Source organism: Hipposideros armiger, unplaced genomic scaffold, assembly GCF_001890085.2.
Source record: "Hipposideros armiger isolate ML-2016 unplaced genomic scaffold, ASM189008v1 scaffold_383, whole genome shotgun sequence".
NCBI classification, from domain to species: Eukaryota; Metazoa; Chordata; class Mammalia; order Chiroptera; family Hipposideridae; genus Hipposideros; species Hipposideros armiger.
In genome coordinates, this window is record NW_017731733.1 from 904083 (window position 1) to 923553 (window position 19471).

Genomic DNA, 19471 nt, shown 5'->3' on the forward strand with positions numbered 1-19471 from the left:
CTGGGAAGAGCGCAATGATGGTGCCAACTTGGGCCAGTGAAGCAACGTCCTCCACAACTAGACTGAAGAACAAAACAACAGCAACTTGTCTGTTCCTCTTCCTCAATTCCCCAGCACTGTTCCTATCCCCCAATTCCCCAATAATAAAAAAAAAAATAATGCTTAAGGTGGAAAATTTTATGCTATGTATATTTTACCACAATAACAATAAATAAACCCACAAACAAATGACATATTAGGAGCTCCTCCATATGTATCTCACATTTTATTGCTCTCCTAAAAAGAACCTTAATGATTTTCAATTCCTAAGCTGACCTGAAAATATAAACCAATTCTGTAATATCTGCATGCAGTTACCACGACAAGGGCTCACAATTTTAAGGGCCAACAAAAATGTAATTTTTTGAAGAAAATGGACTTTTACATCAAAGAAAATGTTTTAATGTCTAATAATACACTTATCTTTATAACAATGCAATCATAAAATATTTTTATTATTTTCTTATGAAGGGACCCAGGAAGGCAAAGGTGCCAAGGGCCCATGACAGTCATACTGTGGTCCTGATGTGTATGCAAAACATTTTCTGAAGAGAAATCACACACAAGAGCAAATATTGAGGGTTTGACATTTTTAAAAACCTCAATAATATTAGAATAGTATCTCAATTATTATTTTATCCTTTTCAAACAATTCTTTATTAACAAGAGCTATAAAGAAACATTGCATTTACACAAATAACGCTTAGAAATTAACTTAATGAGGATTTAAAGAAATTAGAAAGCAATAACTGTCATGGGAAGAGAAAATAAATGAAAGGAAAAAAATAGAGAAGGAAAGAATAAGGGAAAAAATATTGATTAAAAGGACAAATAGAACTTAAATTAGGAAATATTTTCAACTTTGCTTAGTAAATTCATAGGTTTAGCATGTCAATTAAAATCCCCAAAGAATAACTGAAATATTAAGGAATATACTGACAGAGAGTATGTTGTCTAAAAATAAATTTGAAAATATAAATAAAAAAATAAAAAATAAGCATGTATCTAACGCTTGATACTGGATTTAAAAACAAAACAAATGGAAAATAGTGTTTTTAAGCTACATATTAGTACATCTCAACTATATGAGGACAACATGGGTGGGCCTTGAAGGCATTAATGCCAAGTGAACTAAGTCAACAAAGACAAATACTGTATGAACTCACTGATAAGTGGATGTAATAAAACCAAACTCACAGAAAGAGAATAGACTGGTGGTTGTCGGAAAAGGGGGGGAGGGGAGTTTGTGGTCAAAAGGTGAGACAGATAAGTTGAGGGTGTAATGTACAGCATGGTGAGTATAGATACAATACTTTATGTATAGTGAAAGTTGCTCAGAGAGTAGATCTTGAAAGTTCTCATCACAAGAAAAAAAAAGTTCTCATCACAGGAAAAAGAATAACAAACAACTGCTTCTAGTATAATAATGTTAACATGAAGAAAAACAAGTTGATCTCATCATCTTTATTATACATCATATACTGGGTTGTCGGAAAAGTCATGATGCATTTTTGCAATGAAAAACAGAAAAACTACGTCATGACTTTTCTGACAACCCAATAGAATTTCAGAGGGATTACAAGTTTATTTTTTAAGTAGAAAAATGTGGAATATTTCTACTAATGAAAGGACAGTCGGTTGTCTTTTCATGTCAAGCAACTAACCAAACTATCATAAAAAATATCTACAAAATGAAGAACACCAAGGCAAAGATAAAAAGAAAACCAACAGAGTGAAAAAAAGAAAACAGGGACTTTGCAACTGGAATGCTAGATAAAAGTGTTATCTCCAAAATATGCAGGGATGGAACTAGCATGATGACCAGTCCTCAAAAAACTGTCACAAGATAGGACTTCAGTCAAAAAGAGACAGAGGTGCACCCATTTAACCAAGTGCCAGGGACTAATACAAACACTGTGTGTGTGTGTGTGTGTGTGTGTGTGTGTGTGTGTGTGTGTGTGTGTGCATACATATACTGATCTCATACTCACAACAAACCCCCTACGAAGAAGACACCATTTTTGTTCTTATGGAGTAAACCAGAGGTAAGTTACTTACCCCATGTAAGCAGCTAAGCGGTAATAGGTGGGATTTGAACCCAGGCAGCCTCATTCCAGAGATCATGTCTCAACCACTAGGCTATTTGCTTCTTTCCTCTGTACAACAAAAATTCAGGGACCTTTCATTCTACAAACCTGAGTCTACAAGACAGATATAAATTACCTACTATTATACAAGGCGAAACAAATAAGAATAGCTTTGATATAGTGCTTTAAGGGGTCAGAGGACCGTAACATGATTTTCAGTAAAGAGGGTAAGGCACAGCTTTGTAGACGAAATAATACCTATACTGGGTCTGGAAGGGTATTAGATACAGAGATGGGAAATGGTAGAAGAAAACATACTGAAGGATAGAATGACCAAAAGCACTAAACTAAGGTTGAAAAGCACTGACAATTCAAATGCTTGAGTTGAAAAGAATGGTATATATGAGAGAAGCTAACGGAAAATAAATGATTCAGAGGCCTAAGAAGGTTAGACAACTCAGCAAAGAAGGCAGGAGAGTAACATGGTCACAGTTTTTACAAGGCACCTGAAGATAAAGAGGTGGAAATGGAAAGAATGCCAGAAGGTTAATTCACCTGTCTAGGCATGGTAAGGAATGTCTCAAGTAAAGGGGGGGTGGGCCGACAGAAAAACAGAAAAAGGAATAGATATGTAGCACCTGATAGCTATTCAAACTTTGATAAAGCCGAGGAATAAGGTCAGAAAGAACAAGACTTAGTGTACTAAAAAGTGTAGGCAACAAAGGGTATGGATGAGGCCGTATTGGGAAGGCCCAGTTTTGGGAACCTGACAGGGGGAGCACATTACGGCCTGAAGTGAAGGGGTAGAAAGGCCCTGAAGACAAACTGCCCCAGCCTAGTATTGCCACGTTCGAGAACTTAACTAAGGAGACTTTATAAGAGCAACATTCTGAGAGATCATGAAGGCAGACGGACAGAATTTGGTCACAAAATAAATGTGGAGGTGACGCTGAGGTTTTAAGCGCAAATGAAAGAAGAATCTCTTCATTAACAGCAACAGGGGACAAAGGAGGGGACAAAGGAGGTGTAAATCAAAACAGACACGAGTTCAGGTTGACAGATGGTGAGGTTAAGGCTTATACAGTATGACATCCAGAAATAATGCTGTGTCCACAGCGCTAGTGCTTGGGTAAGAAAAATCAGAGCTGAAAATACTCATGCCACCCACAGAAAGACACCTGGAAGTTGTGAAATTCCAAAAGAAAAAGTATTAGAAAAGAAAAAAGTATTAGAGGGGAAAAAAAAGGATCAAAAAAAGTTTAAGGAACTATCTATATTGAGAAGAGAGGAAAGAAGAGCCAAATGAGGCACGTCAGAGGGTTACGATCACCACTGGAAGGATCAAGTGTCATGAAGCAGCGCTGCCTAACATTTTTCACCTGGAAGTACATAAATAAGACAGTATTTGTGTGGCACGAAGGGGTAAATGAGGCTGCTAATAGCTGGATGTTATTCGCCCAGGAATTAAGGAAACTATTAATCTATATACCAGTTAATCCACTCACTGCACTGTTTAGAAAGCTCTGTGGTACCCAAAAGGCCATATGCCAAAAAGTTTAAGATTCTCCTTCCTTAAACTGTCTCTCTTTCAATAGTCACTGATCAGTTGAGTAAGACGTTGCAGATGTGACAAAGAAGAAAAGAGCTCAGAAATAACCTTCAAACTTCGTAACTGAGAGATCATCGATAACTTTAAACATCAGTGCAAAAAAGCTCGATTTCAGGAGGAAAAGTGTGATTAATTAAAGTCGCAACATTTTTACCAGTTATGTTACCCTAACTGGTTATAAGCAGTAACCTAAATGTAATGACTCTTCGATTCTTTCTAGGAAAGACATTCTCTTTTAAAATAAATTGCAACTGTACTATGCTCATCTTCTTACCCTTGTTTTATTTATATTAATAAAAAGGAAAAATGAATAAAAATCGTTTGAAATTTTGCAACACTTACCCAGTACGAGACTGACCGACTTTATCACAAATATCCAAAATGAGGCCCCAATCCTCAGCAGTATTCATCTCACTGGTTGCTTTCTCTGTATATTATAAAAAGAAATTGCAGAAACATTGTTTTAAAAATCTTTAAGAGGTAACTAATCAGGTTCAAATTATCATACTGTAGTATAATCAAATATCAACAAGTCAGAATATTGCCAGCAGCCTGGTAAATGGGATATTCAAATCCATCTTTAAAAGGGGAGAGGGATACCTTTATTACCTATCACTATTTTCCGCATTCACAGTTCAGTTGTACGTTTTGTAAAAAATAAGCCATTGATTTTTCATTATTAAAAAAATTATGGGCCGGCCGAGTGGCGCAATGATTAAGAACTGGCTTGGGACGCCAGAGGGCCCCGGTTCGGATCCCACATATGAGGGCCAGTGACACTGCCCTCTGCAGCTAAGATGCTGAACAACAGCTCAACCTGGAGCTGGGCTGCCGTGAGTCGCCGGCAACGGCATAGGCTGCAGTCCCTGTGGCAGTGGGTTGCCATGGGTTACCATGTATAGCCGGCAGCCAGTGTGAGAGGCCAGCATGAGCAGTCAGCAGCTGCAGTGAGCGGCCGTCCAGAAGCGGGCGACTGATCTGGCCTCGCCCAGGAAGAGTGCAATGATGGTGCCAACTTGGGCCAGTGAAGCAACGTCCTCCACAACTAGACTGAAGAACAAAACAACAGCAACTTGTCTGTTCCCCTTCCCCCAATTCCCCAGCACTGTTCCCATCCCCCCAATTCCCCAATAAAAATCTTTAAAAAAAAAATTATACACTGGTCTATCCCCTTTCTGAACACAGAAAGACAAAAATAGGAAATATTTTCATCATCAAATAATTCTTAGCTTTATTTGCCAGTGAAGTAACATGACTAGGCACAGATCTCTATAAAATGTTTCAGGTAATTAAATTAACTATTTAGTTGTGTGCATTTGGGTTTCTGAGTAGAAGAAATCGAATGCAAGAAAACCAAGCTTTAACTGAATATTCCCTTAAATAATAACTTGACAAATTAAAGCTAGCAATAGAGGGAAAACATGAGAAGCAACAGCACCAGCAATACCTCAAAAGCTATACAGCAATATAGATATATAGTAATCTACTCAGAAGACCCAAGAAAGGTGAATCGCCAAATATTGGCAAAAGAAAAAAACGTAAGAACCAGGCTGTTGTACACCACTGTATTCTCAAAAAACTCAAGTACTGGAAGAGAAAGAAGTCCGCAGTTGAGAGTGAAGGATAAAGAGGACTTCAAGTTAGGCGCAATAGGTTTGAAATGCAGGTTGGTCCCTGCTCTCCCTTCCTCATTTGAGAGCTCTAGCAACCCCCTCTCTCCCACCTGAACAAATGAGTGAAGATTTGTTTTCTGGAGGTAAAGCAAAGTTTGTCTAGACAAGTAGACACCAGACATAGTTGAGACACAGGCATCAAAAATAAAGAATTACTTTTGGTTTTCCAGCCCAGTGTGTAAGAAGTTTAGAAGTTACCACTCCACCCTAAGAAGTGAAACACTGATAAAGTGAAATATTAACAATTCTTCTTAGATGCCTTAGAAGTGAGGTCACAGGGCCGACCACTGCCCCCAAAATTAAAAACACAGACAGGTGGATACCCAGAATCACAACTTAACAGAGCAAAAACCCACAAGCAGAAACGTGGCCAGAAACCAGTAGCAGGGGATGAAAATTTAAACTGTAACTGACAAGTTGCTGAAGACAAAGTGTGGACAAGTTTGTGCTAAAACTCCAGAGGGGACCCAGTCCCAGGGGAGCCCCCACTTTTGTGAGTTTTATAGGACAAAAGTTTCCTCGTTTTTCCAGCAGGGGGAGGGGACGATAAGCATTTTGAAAGACACCAGAGCATTCTCTTCTTAATAAGGCCTACGCTCAAGAGAAACTATTTACCAGCACCCACCAGAGATTAGCCCACCCAGGTAAGGGAAATAACCAATTCCAGCCCACCCTAGCCATCCTGTTCCACCTGAGGGGGGCAAAGGGGACTGGTACCCATGTGAGAAATTCACATGCCAGTGGCAGGGACTCACTACAAGACTGAGACCTAATCACAGGACTAGAATGCTTCTCCCCCACTGACACCATCAGACTACTATAGGCTGGTGTTCCTTGTCTAATACACCGTGTCTAGCTTTCAGCAAGTCATACTATAAGACAAAACACAGTCTGAAGAGACACAGCAAGCCTCAGGACCAGACTCAGACATGGCAGGGATGTTCAAATTATCAGACCAGGAATTTTTTAAACTATGATTAATAAGCTAAGTGTTCTAAGAGAAAAATGAGACAACATGCAAGAGCAAATGGGCAATGTAAACAGAGATAAAAATCCTATAAAAGAATCAAAAAGAAATACTAAAGATCAAAACTAGTATAAAATGAAGACTGCCATTTGATGGGCTCTACAGTAGAGTGGGCATGACTGAGAAAAGAATCTGAGCTTCAGGATATACCAACAGAAACTTCCAAAACTGAAAAGCAAAGAAAAAAATGACTGAAAAAAAATTGGAACAGATTATCCAAGAACTGTAGGAAATTACAAACGGAGCAACACATACATAAATGGAATACCAGAGAATAATAAAAAGAGAAAGAAACAGGAGAAATATTTGAAATAATAATGGCTTTGGAATTTTCCCAAATTAATATCAGACACCAAACCACAGGTCCTGGAAGCTCTGAGAACACCAGCCAGAATAAACGTCAAATAAACAACACCCAGGTATATCATATTCAAACCGCAGAAAATTAAAGATAATGAAAAACAAATTAAAAAAGAAGACAGCAGAAAAAACACCTTACTATATAGGAGTAAACATAAGAATTACATCTGATGTCTCAGAAACCATGCATACAAGGAGAGAATAGAACGAAATAGCTAGTGTTGAGAGAAAATAACCACCAACTTAGGGTTATGTGCCTTGTGAAACTATTCTTCAAAAGAAAAGGAGAAGTAAAGGCTTTCTCAAATAAAGAAAAACAGGAAATTTGTTGCCAATAGACTAGCCTTGCAAGAAATGTTAAAAGTTCTTCAGAGAGAGGAAAAGGAAGAGATGTATGCACGTGTGCCTGTATATAAGTGAAATGAATGACAGCAAGGAGAATAAAAACTCAGCAAACCAGGAATAAAAGGGAACTTCCTCAACATGATAAAGAACATCAACAAAGAATCTACTACAGCTAACATATTTAATGGAGAGAAACTAGGAGCTTTACCACTAAGATCAGGAACAAGGCAAGGATGTCCCTCCCCTCTCACCACACCTTTCCACCATCATATGGGAGGGAAGTCCTAGCTAAAGCAAAAAGACAAGAAAGGATGTAAAGGTACATAGATAAAGAAGGAAGAAATAAAATTGTCTTTACTCACAGATAACATAATCAATCATCAACGTAGGAAATCAAAAAGAATTGTCAAACAAACAAAAAAACACACCTCCTGAAACTAATAAGCGATTATAATATACCAAGATTGCAGGATACAAGGTTAATATACAAAAGTCAATTACTGGAGGGATAAGATAGATGTTGTTTAAGGGTACAAACTTGCAATAATAGTAAATAAGCAATAGAGATCTAATTTACAGTAAAATGAATATAGACAACAATATTGTAGTATAATTATCAAACTTGCTAAGAGACTAGAACTTAATTATTCCAACCACTAAAAAAAAACTATGTAATAATATAGAGGTACTAAATATTGCTACCATGTCAATCATATTACAATATATAAATGTATCAAATTAACACGTTTTACACCTTAAATTTACACAATGTTACATATGTCAGATATATTCAATTAAAAAAAGTCAATTGCTTTCCTATTTACCAGCAACGAAGAAGTGGAATTTAAAATTAAAAACACAATACCATTTAGCATTACATCAGCATTCAAAAAATGAAATACTTTAGTGTATTGAATACATCTAACAAAAAAAAAATATATATATATATATATGATCTATAAAAGGAAAACTACAAAGCCCTAATAAAAATAATTAAAGAACCAAATAAATAGAGAGCTATTCCATGTTCACAAACAGAAGACTCAATACTGTCAAGATGTCAGTTCTTCCCTACTTGTAAAAATCTCAGCAAGCTACTTTGTGGTTATCAACAAACTGACTCTAAAGTTTATAGGCTGTCAAAAAACAAACAAACAAACAAAATAGCAAACAAATTATTAAAAGAGGAGAATAACACTTCTCAACTTCAAGACTTACTATAAAGCTCCAGTAATCAAGAGTATGATATTGCTGAAAGATCTCTAGACAAATAGTTCCATGGAACAGAGAGCCCAGAAATAGACCCACATCAATATAGTGACTGATCTTTGACAAAGGAGCAAAGGCAAGACAATGAATGGAACAAAGACACTCTGTTCAACAAATGATACTGGAGAAACTGGACATTCACATGCAAAAAATGAATCTGGACACAGTTCTTACAGCCTTCACAAAACTAACTCAACATGGATCCTAGATCTAAATGTAAAACACAATCTATAAAACTCCTAGAAGATAACACAGGATAAAATCTAGAGAAGCTGGGTATGGCAATGCTGTTTTAAATATAACACCGAAGACATGATTAGTGAAAGAAATAATTGATAATCTGGACTTCATTAAAACTAAAAACTTCTGGGAAACATTTTTCTCAGTCTGTTGAGATCTTGCTTCCAGGCTGATTGACTTAAATCAATTTCTATAAAACTTCAGAAAAAAAAACAACAAAACCAAACAACTTGCATGTCTGAAAGACTCTGTAAAGAAAATGAGATAGTAAGTCACAGACATTTACAAAACACACATCTAATAAAGGACTATTATCCAAGAAACACAGAGAACTCTTGAAACTCAATAAGAAAACAATCTAAGAAGTGGGCAAAGACCTGAACAGGCACCTCACCAAAGAAGATCTACAGATAACAAATAAATATCTGAAAAGAAGCTCCACATCATACATCATCAGGGAATTACAAATTAAAACAACAATAAGATATCATTACACATCTATTAAAATGGCCAAAATCAAAAACACTGACATCAGCACATGCTGGTGAGGATGAGGAGGAACAAGAACTCTCAGCCATTGCTGGTAGGAACTCAAAATGGCACAGACATTTTGGAAGACAGTTTGATGATTTCTTACAAAACTAAATATACGAACTCTTACCATACAATTCAGCAACCGTGCTTCTTGGTATTTACTGAAAGGAGCTGAAAATATGTCCATACAAAAGCTTGCACATGGATGTTTACAGCAGCTTTATTCATAATTGCCAAATCTTGGGAGAAACCAAGATGTCCTTCAGTAGATAAATGGATAAACTGTGGTAACATCAGGGCAATGAAATACTTTTCAGTGCTAAAAAAGAAATGAGCTATCAAGCCATGAAAAGACATGGGCAAACTTTAAATGCATACTATTAAATGAAAGAAGCCAATCTGAAATAGTTACATTACTGCATATTTCTAACTATATGACATCCTAGAAAAGGCAAAACTATGAAGCCCGTAAAAGAATCAGTGGTTGCCATGGGTTTGGAGGAGGATGCCATGAAGAGGCAGAACTCAGAAGATCAACAGGACAGTGAAACTACTCTGTATATTATACTGTTGGATACTTATCATCATGCATTTCTCAAAACCCTTAGAATGTACAGCACCAAGAGTGAGCATTAGTATAATGCTCAGCACTTTGGGTGATGACGATGGTTGTAGGTAGGTACATGGATTGTAACAAATGTACCACCTGGCGCAGAATGTTGACAGTGGGAGGAGGCTGTGTGCATGTGTGGAGGCAGGAGGTATACGGGAAATCTCTGTACCCTCTGCTCAATTTTCCTGGGAATCTAGAACTGCTCTAAAATATAAAGTGCATTTTTAAAAAAATTAATAAAGGAATTAAGCAACTACATGAATGCTGTGCAGAAAAGAGTTAACATACAGGCCTGACTAGTATCCTTTAAGCGGCCTGCTCACAGTTGGGTGTTTGGGAATTCAGATTTCAGGAGGGTTCCCACCATTCACAGAGCTGAGAAGAGTGGCTCACTATGCCTTAAGTGGTAGTACAAATAGTGTGATTCAGGATTACCTGCTTTCCTTCTGAGAGTCTGGAGTCTGGGTATGTGCCAGGCAGTGTGTGCATATATAACAGGTCCCAATAAAAACCTCAAGCGCTAAGTCTATAATGAACCCACAGTCCCAGGAGCCCACCATGAATAAAAAAGTTGCTCCTGTCACTCAGGAAATTCCAAGGATTTAGAGGCTCCCTCCCAAGAAACAGGGCTAAAGGCCAGTCAAATCCTTTATTATTCAACTCTCTCTTTCTATGGAAAAAATCTTATCTTAAAAAAATAAAGTATGTAAAGCAAGTCCACGTGGAATTGTTCTAATTGAGGAGTCCCATAGCCCTAAACCATGGACGCCCCCCCTGCCCCGCAACTCCTCTGAAGCCCTAAAAGATTGAGTTGAGTCATTCTGAACAATATCCTTCAGTCTAACATTTACTTCTTCTTTGAAAAGGAAAGCAAGCTATTACTTTGATTTGGTACATTTAAATAATTAATTCATCATCCTACTGACTGGTAGCCAAGCAGGATTTTTAAAAGCATAGTGCTTTTTTATAAAAAAAGAACACACTTATATCTTAAAACCTATCACCTTATTTGAAAACATAACAGCTATGCTTATTAAAATTTGACATTAAAGAGTTAACAGTTAACTAGAAATGACTGGCTTATGTCTGATCAAATATAAACTGCCTATTATCATAACTAAGTACAATCTTACAGTTACTAAATTAAGTCATACCCAGGAGTGTCTGGTATAGTCATTAGCAGATATGCTGAACACTCATGAACTGCCTGTTACTTTCCTACGCATAAACAAGGTCAGTATCTTGCTCAAACTTACACATACAGATCAGAACTTTGAAACTGTTCCCATCAGTTATTGATGCTGCTTTCAGATCAACAACAGCAGTAGCACAATTCTGCTCAGATATAAAACAACAAATATTTTTTTAAATCAGAAGAATATTAACTACTAGTAGCAGTTCAACATGGTTTTGTGACTGGAAAACAAAGTCAAAATTATTTTCTAAGACAAAAACCGGGTTTGTGGGAAAGGGAAAAGTGAAAACAAAAACAACACAGACTTGCTTCTGAAGAATTCAAAGCTTCTTCATGATCTCATTTTACCCTCTGATTATTCTTACACTAACACACAGAAAGAGCCTGAGAAATCTGCCTAGCAATACCCAGAAAATAATACACACAGCCTCATTTGACTTTCAATAGTCTCAATGGATTGGAGAACTTTTTTCTAATAAGCAGCTTCTTTTTCAAAATTTATGGCTGTCAAAGATTTGGGGAGGTGAGAAATGCTGACAGGATGAGTGCCCACCACGGTCAGACTACAGGAAAAAGACTGTCATTCAATCAGCTTGGAAATGTTCATCAAAAATGGCCAATGGAGAAAGTGAAGCTTAAAGAAATTACCTGCTTTTTGAGATTATGGGAAGCTACTTTTCAAAATGTTTCATCTAATTCCCTGTCCCTCCTGACCACTGGAAATTGTATCTATAAAGAAAAGCGATCTGAGCCTGTACTAACCAGAAAGAGAAGTAGGCATCAAAGGAACAGCATGGAAGCATCTCAAAGAAGAGCACAAAATAGAAATGAAAACCTAAAAGCATCAGAAAGAATAGCTTACAGGAGAGGTAAAATAGGAACATAAGAAACAGTGGATACAACAATTTCTTCACTCCGTGGATATCTGACCTTTAACATACCTGTCTCCTGAATTTTCACATTTCTCTCCTATGTTTTAACAGTAACTAATTCCACCCCTTAGAATCTAAATAGTCTCCAAAGGCACCCCAACTATTTCTAATTTATAAGAGGAGCTAAAGTGCATCCATTGCATATTATATGCCAGGTGCTGTGCTAAGTGCTTTGCATGCAACAGCTCCTTAAAACAACCCTAATGATGACGAATATAGAGCAGGGTATGTCAGGCCAGAGGACCCACACCTGAAAAAGCAGCAATGTAAAACCAATAAGGAGCGAAATAAGCCTTGAAGGAAAGTAGTGGAAGGTGAGTCTGATAAGGGAAAAAGGAGCCAAATGCTAGAAGTTCAAATTTCTGTGTAAGCTATAGATTCAATAAATATTATAATAAGAGGAGCCGCATGATTACGTTTACATTTTAGAAATATCATTATTAGCCATCTGGAGAATGACTGGGGTCAGACTGGAAGCACAGAGAACAGTTAAAGGCTGCTGCACTAATCTAAGAGAGCAGTGATCTTAACTGCCCCAGCTGTGGCAATGAGAACGGAAAGGATAGGAGGCATGAATTGAGGGACAAGTGAACTGAGTCAAGGGCTATTAGGAATATAAAACAGAGAGAGTACAGCAACGCCGGAATTCACAAGGGCATATTCAGTGAGCCTGGCATGCAGTAGACAGTATATGTTTGCCATTAAGAATGTAGAGAATTACAAGTACAGAAGTCAAGCACAACCCCTAGGTTCTTGACACATGACTAAGTAAACTGAGGAACTAGTCATGAGAACGGAGGAAAAGCCCACTAGAGAAGTTTGAATATGATTGTGAACATGCTGAATTTAAAATATTTTAAGCATATTTAACTCCAGTACAGAACTAGAATGTCATGTGTTTTTCTAAGTATTCCTCATAGCAACTCCATGAGGTAAATATTTTTATCCCTGTTAACAAAGGTGGAAAGTGAACTCACAGGGCTTCTGTACTTGCCCAAGTCCATATTCTACCCACTTAGTAAGAGTAAATGCTGCAGCTGCAATTTAAACCTAAAGCCCAGGGTCTTTCCATCACACCATATTGCCGGAGAATAACAGAACATTATCATTTATGAAGATTAATCTGGCTGTGGTTTATGATGCTGACTGGACTAAGCAAAACAGACGAAAAACATGTCCAAGTCTGTAGGATCCAAATTGGTCCAACTAGGAATGCAAATGTACTATTATAAAAACAAAGATTTGATGGTTTAGCAGAGGCAGGGGAATGATTCAAAAATGCCTCTTGGGTTTCAAGTCAAGATAACTAGAACTTCATAAAATTGCCAAATAATGAAGGACCAGACTGAGAAACATAAGTTCAGTTTTTTGATAGATTGATTTTTTTAGGTGATAACAGAACACCAACTAGAAATACAGGTCTAGAGATCTAGAAAAATGACAATGACTCACTATTTGATAAACACTGATTGAGTGCTTACTATGGCACAGTCCCTAAGGTGCTAGGGATAGAAATGAGAAGTTCTCACCCTTGTGGAGTTTATATTCCACACAAGAGTCAATTAATCAATCAATTAATGTCAGGTAGTTGACTACTACAAAGAAAAAAGGAACAAGGAAACAGTGAGAAGGTAAAGACGGATTTTTTCTTTTTTTTTTTACAGAAGGGAATTAGGGAAAGCCTCTCTTAGAAACTATTTAAACAGTCTTCATCACGGCCTTCAAATCCCTGAAAGAACATCCCAGGCAAAGAAAACAGGACAATATATTAGGTTGTCGGAAAAATCATAACTTTTTTTTCTGTTTTTCGTTGCAAAAATGCATCATGACTTTTCCAACAACCCAACAGATACAGAGGCAGGAATGAGCTGGAGTGTTCAGACCCAAGAGGTTTAGAATGAGAGCGAGTGTTTAGAGATCATAGTCACATCAGATACACAGGAAGGAGTCAGACTATGTGCCACAAAAAGGAATCTGCATTTCTCTGTATGGGGGATGGGAAGCTACTGAAACGATGCTGAGCAGGTAAGTAACATTATCTGACATTTTTCAAAGATCACCGACCTTTGTAGATGAGAACTGATTGATTATAGAGGGCAAGAGTGGTAGCAAAGAAGCCTATTAGAAGGCACTTGCCATACATATTCTACAGTAACGTAATGTAACGAAAGGTAAGGTAAGGTAAGAAAAGGAGAAGTGATGTGATTCTGGGTATATTTTTTAAGTAGAGCCTAAAGATCTTGCTGATAGAATGGATGTGGAATGTGAAGAAGAATCAATGATGAATCTTAGACATTAGAGATGAGTGACAGGAAATATCAATGGTGCCAACTACTGCAATAGGTAATGATAAAGAAATGTGCAGGTTTGGGGAAAGAAGCTAAGAGCTATTATTATCTCCATATTCCATACTAAAGATAAGGAAACAGACAAAGAGTATCTAAGGAACTAGACCAAAGTCGCATTGCAGTAAGCAGCAAACCTGCGAAATGAATTCAGGCAGCGTAGCTCCAGAGTGTGAATTCTTAACACTAAACTAAATTGCCTCCTAAGACTCCAAGGGGAAAAAAAATTTCGAAGACGTTCTAGATCTGAATCCCAGACTCAGATCAACATCTGGAAGACACAAACAGGAGAAGCCAAAAAAGAGCTAAGCAGAAAAATCAGAAAAAGTTTGGTGAACTGAAAACCAAGTGAAAAAAAGAATATCAAAGCGGAATGCTAAGAGGTCAACAAAGAAATGGACTAGGAATTGGCTGGATTTGGCAAGGTGAAAGTCACTAGGAGTTTGAAATAAAAGCTTGATGGAATGAGTGATCTTTATAATTCAAGAGTTGAACTTAGCAAGAAATATAACATGCAAAGTGATTCATTTATTCAATCAATACTTACTAAATGTTTATTACTGCCAGACACTGGTCTACATGCTGGGGATATCGTAATGAACAAACCAAACAAAAATCCCTGTCCTCAATGGGGCTCACATTCTAATAACATGTTCAGGCATTTCTTCAAGGGAAAAGCTATTGCCAGTATTTTGCTTCGTTATGTGAAATGTTATATTACATAAATCAGTTCATGAATTTGATTCACTGTTTCAGTTTATGAATAAAGCTGAAGATAATTTTGAAGAAGTACAAATGTATACTAATGTTAAGTGATAAATAATTATATCAAGTAACAGTTCGTGGGCGTACTTTAATATCACTGACATACTCATTGATGAACAAAGTGAGAAGGAATATTGTTAAAATGTATTCTACATACTATATTCTACTAGTGCTACACTAGTAAAAATTTAACGTGGGCGTCTACTGGACTCTGTCCAAGGATTATTTACTGGGAGTCTCTGACGGGTCTTCTCTGATAACCATTCATGCTATTTTGATACATGGATCATGAAGTCAGAATTGATCCAAATACCAAAAACCTGACTAACTTTAAAAAGTAAGCTTTTCTGAAGCAAAACAATGTACCCACACTCAAGAAACTTACTATCTAGCAGGCTCAATTGACAAATTCTCAATTCAACAAATATTTATTAAGCACCTACTATAGAGCAGCCAATAAAACAATTAAGGCGCATAACACAGGATATAACAATCTTTAATGCTAAATAATTTGGTAAAGACAAAAGGTGTCAGGAGTTTTGAAAAGAGTGGAGATTATAGTGAGCTAAAGCAATGGTTCTCAACTGGGAGCCACTTTGTGCAATGTCTGAAAATCTTTCAAATCATGATGGAGGTTGGGGGGGTAGGTATCACTGGCATCTAGTGGGTAGATGTCAGGGATGCTACTAAACACCTTACATTGCTCAGGATAGAAGCCCCACACACAACAAAGCCATTGATCTAGTCCAAACCACCAATAGTGTTGCTACTGAAAAACCCTAGGCTTGAGTAATCAGGAAATGATTCAGGTATAATGAGTTGGATTCTGAGTTGGCCTTTAATCATGAGGTCATGTAGAAAGGTGGAAGAAATAATAGAAGCAGATGTAAAAGGCAAGATGGAGCCTGCTTTGAGCTGGGTGTTGTACTGAGAAAGGTTCTGACATTAAGAGATTTATCTGAATACAATGGAAATGTGCGTTCAGAAAGTCAGTGATTGGGTAGTTGAAAGCTAGATTATATGTGCCCATGAAAACAGACGAAGCAGGTATTAAGAAATTGTTTTAAACATTTGCCCTAAAAATTAATGATATAAGTTGTAAAACTGCTTGAGAGCAGCAACCATGTCTTATTCTTATTCACAACTCTCTTATGTCACCAAGCAGTGTCCTGTAAATAGTGTGTGCTAAGTGCTTATTAAATTCAATGCAATTTTCCTGTTAATTACAAGTATTATTGATGACCTCTAAAGTTCCATCTACTGTTGTATTCAGGACATTCATTTAAACTCGAACAAAAAAAAAAAACCTATCATTTAGTAGGTGCCTACCATATAAAGGCACTGTAGTAGGTCCTCTACACATATGATTTCATTTAATCACACAAAGAATGTGTTTTTCACTCTTTAAAGATGAGGATACTGGGACTCAAAGAGCTTAAGTAACTTGCCCAGGCTTTTCCTCGGCTAGGAAGCGCCAGACACAGGATGGAACGCTTTTCTAGCCTTAACCTAAATCTCCAAGCTTCGGTTATATGCTGTAAGGAAGAGTTAAAAAAAGAAAAATTGGACACCCACCTTTCACTGTTCAAATATGCGTATACAAAACAACTCCATTTAAGGCTGTCCTTATATGTCTTTGCTAGAGGAATAAGTAAATTCTTCCTTGAGGGATTTGGCTTGCTTTTTCATTCCACACCTGTGTGCTACGGGAGTTCCTAACTGAATTCAAATCACCCCAAAATTCTCTTTCCCAGAAACTCAAGCTCCTGTAAGTATTTACCCTTAAGCCAGAAAAAGATAAACAAAAGCGAACCTGCTGAACTGGTATCATCAGTACCCAATACCAATGATTCAGAAAGCCCCCAAAAAAAAATAGCATTTCAAGTTCAAAACAAATTCAGATTCAAGGTCCTCGTCCACTTCTTAAGAGAGCTAGCTAAGCTGCTCTAAATAAGGCAGCCCGGTGGCTCAACTAAGTCCTCACTTCGGTTTCAGCTGTCGCCAAGTATTCCTCTTTCATATCTTCCCACATTGTTGCGAGTCTACCCTTAAACGGAAGCTCTCGCCTGTCATTTGTTATAAAAAAAAATTTTTTTAAAGGTTTTAAAATCTTTTCAGGTACCTCACCTAAACATTCTCCTAGTCACAGACGCTTCCCATCAGTCCTGGGCATCTGTCCCCGGAAACGCTTTATTATAGGGCTTAGAATCCTGCCCCCGCCGCGACACTCCTCAGCCCTCAGCTCCGCTCTTGCAGGAGCGCCGTCCCAGCACCAGATGCTGCGCCAGCTGCTCCTCCGGGGCTTTCCTACGGCAGCCCTTTCTGCGGTTCTTCCCAAACCCAGAGCCCCGGCTCCAGGCCCATTTCGCAGGCTGAGTCCCATTTCTTTCAAAGAGGATGCGCCAAGCCCCCCGCGACCTCCTCCAAACTCGTAAGGAAAAAGAGCCTCAGAAAAGGGGGAAGAGCTCGGCCCTGACCCCGGAGGAGAGGGGGGGGTGCGGGGGTCCAGGACGTACCCACCGGGCAGGCAGGGTGGGCTTGCCGTCCGGAGGCGGGTGGACAGAGGGCGGCAAAAGCACTTACCAACATCCTGATCGAAGGGATTGGTGGCAAAGAGAGGCATCTCCACTGCGTGCCGAGGTGTCCGCAGGCACTCCCCCTCGACACCACGGGAATCAGGATGCGGCGAAGGCAGGAAGACTCCTCAGGCAAAAACAGCGACAGACACGGACTCCACAGGGTCCCCGACACCTCCTCGTGTCACCGACCCCCAGCAACCGCGGCAGCAGCAGCGGCAGCGGCTGCGACGGCGGCGGCGGCGGCGGCAACAGCGAAGGAGCCGAGAAGGCCCCCCGCGTGCCGCCAGTCGGGAATCTAGGCGACTTCGGCGCTGCCTGCCCAGAACCTGCCCAGAACCTGCCCCACCAAAACAGGACCCAGCAAAAGTCCCCCTCCGCCCGACTCCTCTTTTGATTCGTCATACAGGAGAGTGGCAGGAAAGCCTGCGTTTTCTGCTTTTGCCTTGGCCAGCAGTCTCCGGAGGACGGGGTCCTCCAGGCACGCCGAAGCCGACTAGCGACCCCAGATGTGCAGCAGAGCCTGAGGAGAAAGAAAGAGGATCGCGTTTGGGTTCAGCGGGACCCTCTTTTTCCTCCTCTTTTTGGTTGGGTTGTTGTAACTTTGTGGTCCCTGTGGAGCGGGATGGGAACGCCTTCAGTGGGGGGGCATCTAAGTAAAAAGGCCATGAGTTTAATTTGCTGTCGGCGGTCACAAGAAACTTGCTTAGATGAAGTCATGTGAGCTGAACGGATTGGCTCGAATCCCTAAAAGAGGGGAGTGTCAGGGCGCGCGGCTCAGGGCTGAGGCATCGCTGGCACCTTCCCGAGTCCCTGAGCGCCCGGCTCCAGAATCTGTTACGAGCACTCCCAATTGGGCGTTGGTTAGCACTGACTAAGTGTGCAGTTACTAAGCAGTTGTGCTGATTGGAAAACAAGCTTCACAACCCAAGAATGTCCCCCTAAACCGAGCAAAAAACAAAAAACTGGGGGGAAAAAATGGACCTAGAAATTGATTAGTGATTCCTAACCACTTAACATGTTTCTTTAGTAATTGTATTTATACGTTTAGTTAGCACATTAAAAAAAAATGTTCCCTATGTGATGTAGAAATTTTAAGGAGCATCTGCTAGATTTTGCGTCCCACTTGGAACAAACTTAGAGCATCTTGCACGTGAATTGAAATTATGTATAAATTATATCCAAATTGGAGCACTTCCAGACGTAGCATGTACACAAGTATTTACAACATGTCAACAACAGGATTAGTATCATGGTATACAAAGAGTGCTTAGAAAAATCCAATAAGAATGAAGTCCCAGTTCCAAAAGTGAAAAATGCAAATTATAGTAGCATTTAGGTGCGTTTTTGCCATTCAGACAAAGATTAGAAAGAATCAGGGATGCTGGGAATCATACACTCACATTGCTGAATAAAATGTAAATTAACATAGTCTTCCTAAAGGAAATATTTGAAAGTATGTAACAAAAGCTTTTAAAAATATGAACAGCTTTTGGACCCAGCAATTCTACTTCTTGGAATTTATCCTAAAGACATTCTTTAAGAACATGAACAAAGATATTTATGGTAACATTGTTTATAATATCAAAACATTGTTAACCACTAAAATGTCCAACATTAAGAGATTGGACAAATTACCCTTTGGTGCCTCAGTTTCCTCATCTGTAAAAAACAGGAATAGTAATAAGGTTGTGAGGATCAAATGGATTAACACGCTCAAAATCCTTAGGTGCCCAGCACATAGTAAGCACTAAATAAGTGTAAGCATCATTATAATTAGTATTGGTCAAGTACATTATAGTACACATGATGCAACAACTCCACAGCTATTAAAGGTGATAATACAGATCTATATTTACATA

General features: G+C 38.7%; 1 protein-coding gene across 4 annotated transcripts in view; it reads right to left on the reverse strand.

Moving 5' to 3' along the window:
- STAM (signal transducing adaptor molecule) overlaps positions 1–19006 on the reverse strand; it is a 64519-nt gene extending 45513 nt beyond the window's left edge. Inside the window, exons 1-2 of one of the 4 annotated variants that reach the window (XM_019662933.1) lie at positions 17617–19006; positions 4078–4162 (exon numbers count right to left, since the gene is read on the reverse strand). In XM_019662933.1, the coding sequence (XP_019518478.1) occupies positions 4078–4162; positions 17617–17656 (125 nt within the window). In that variant the 5' untranslated portion in view covers positions 17657–19006. Of the gene's footprint in view, positions 1–4077; positions 4163–17616 lie in introns of those variants that run through there. The other 3 variants (XM_019662934.1, XM_019662936.1, XM_019662935.1) reach the window with 3 other exon arrangements.
- Positions 19007–19471: the final 465 nt, after the last annotated feature.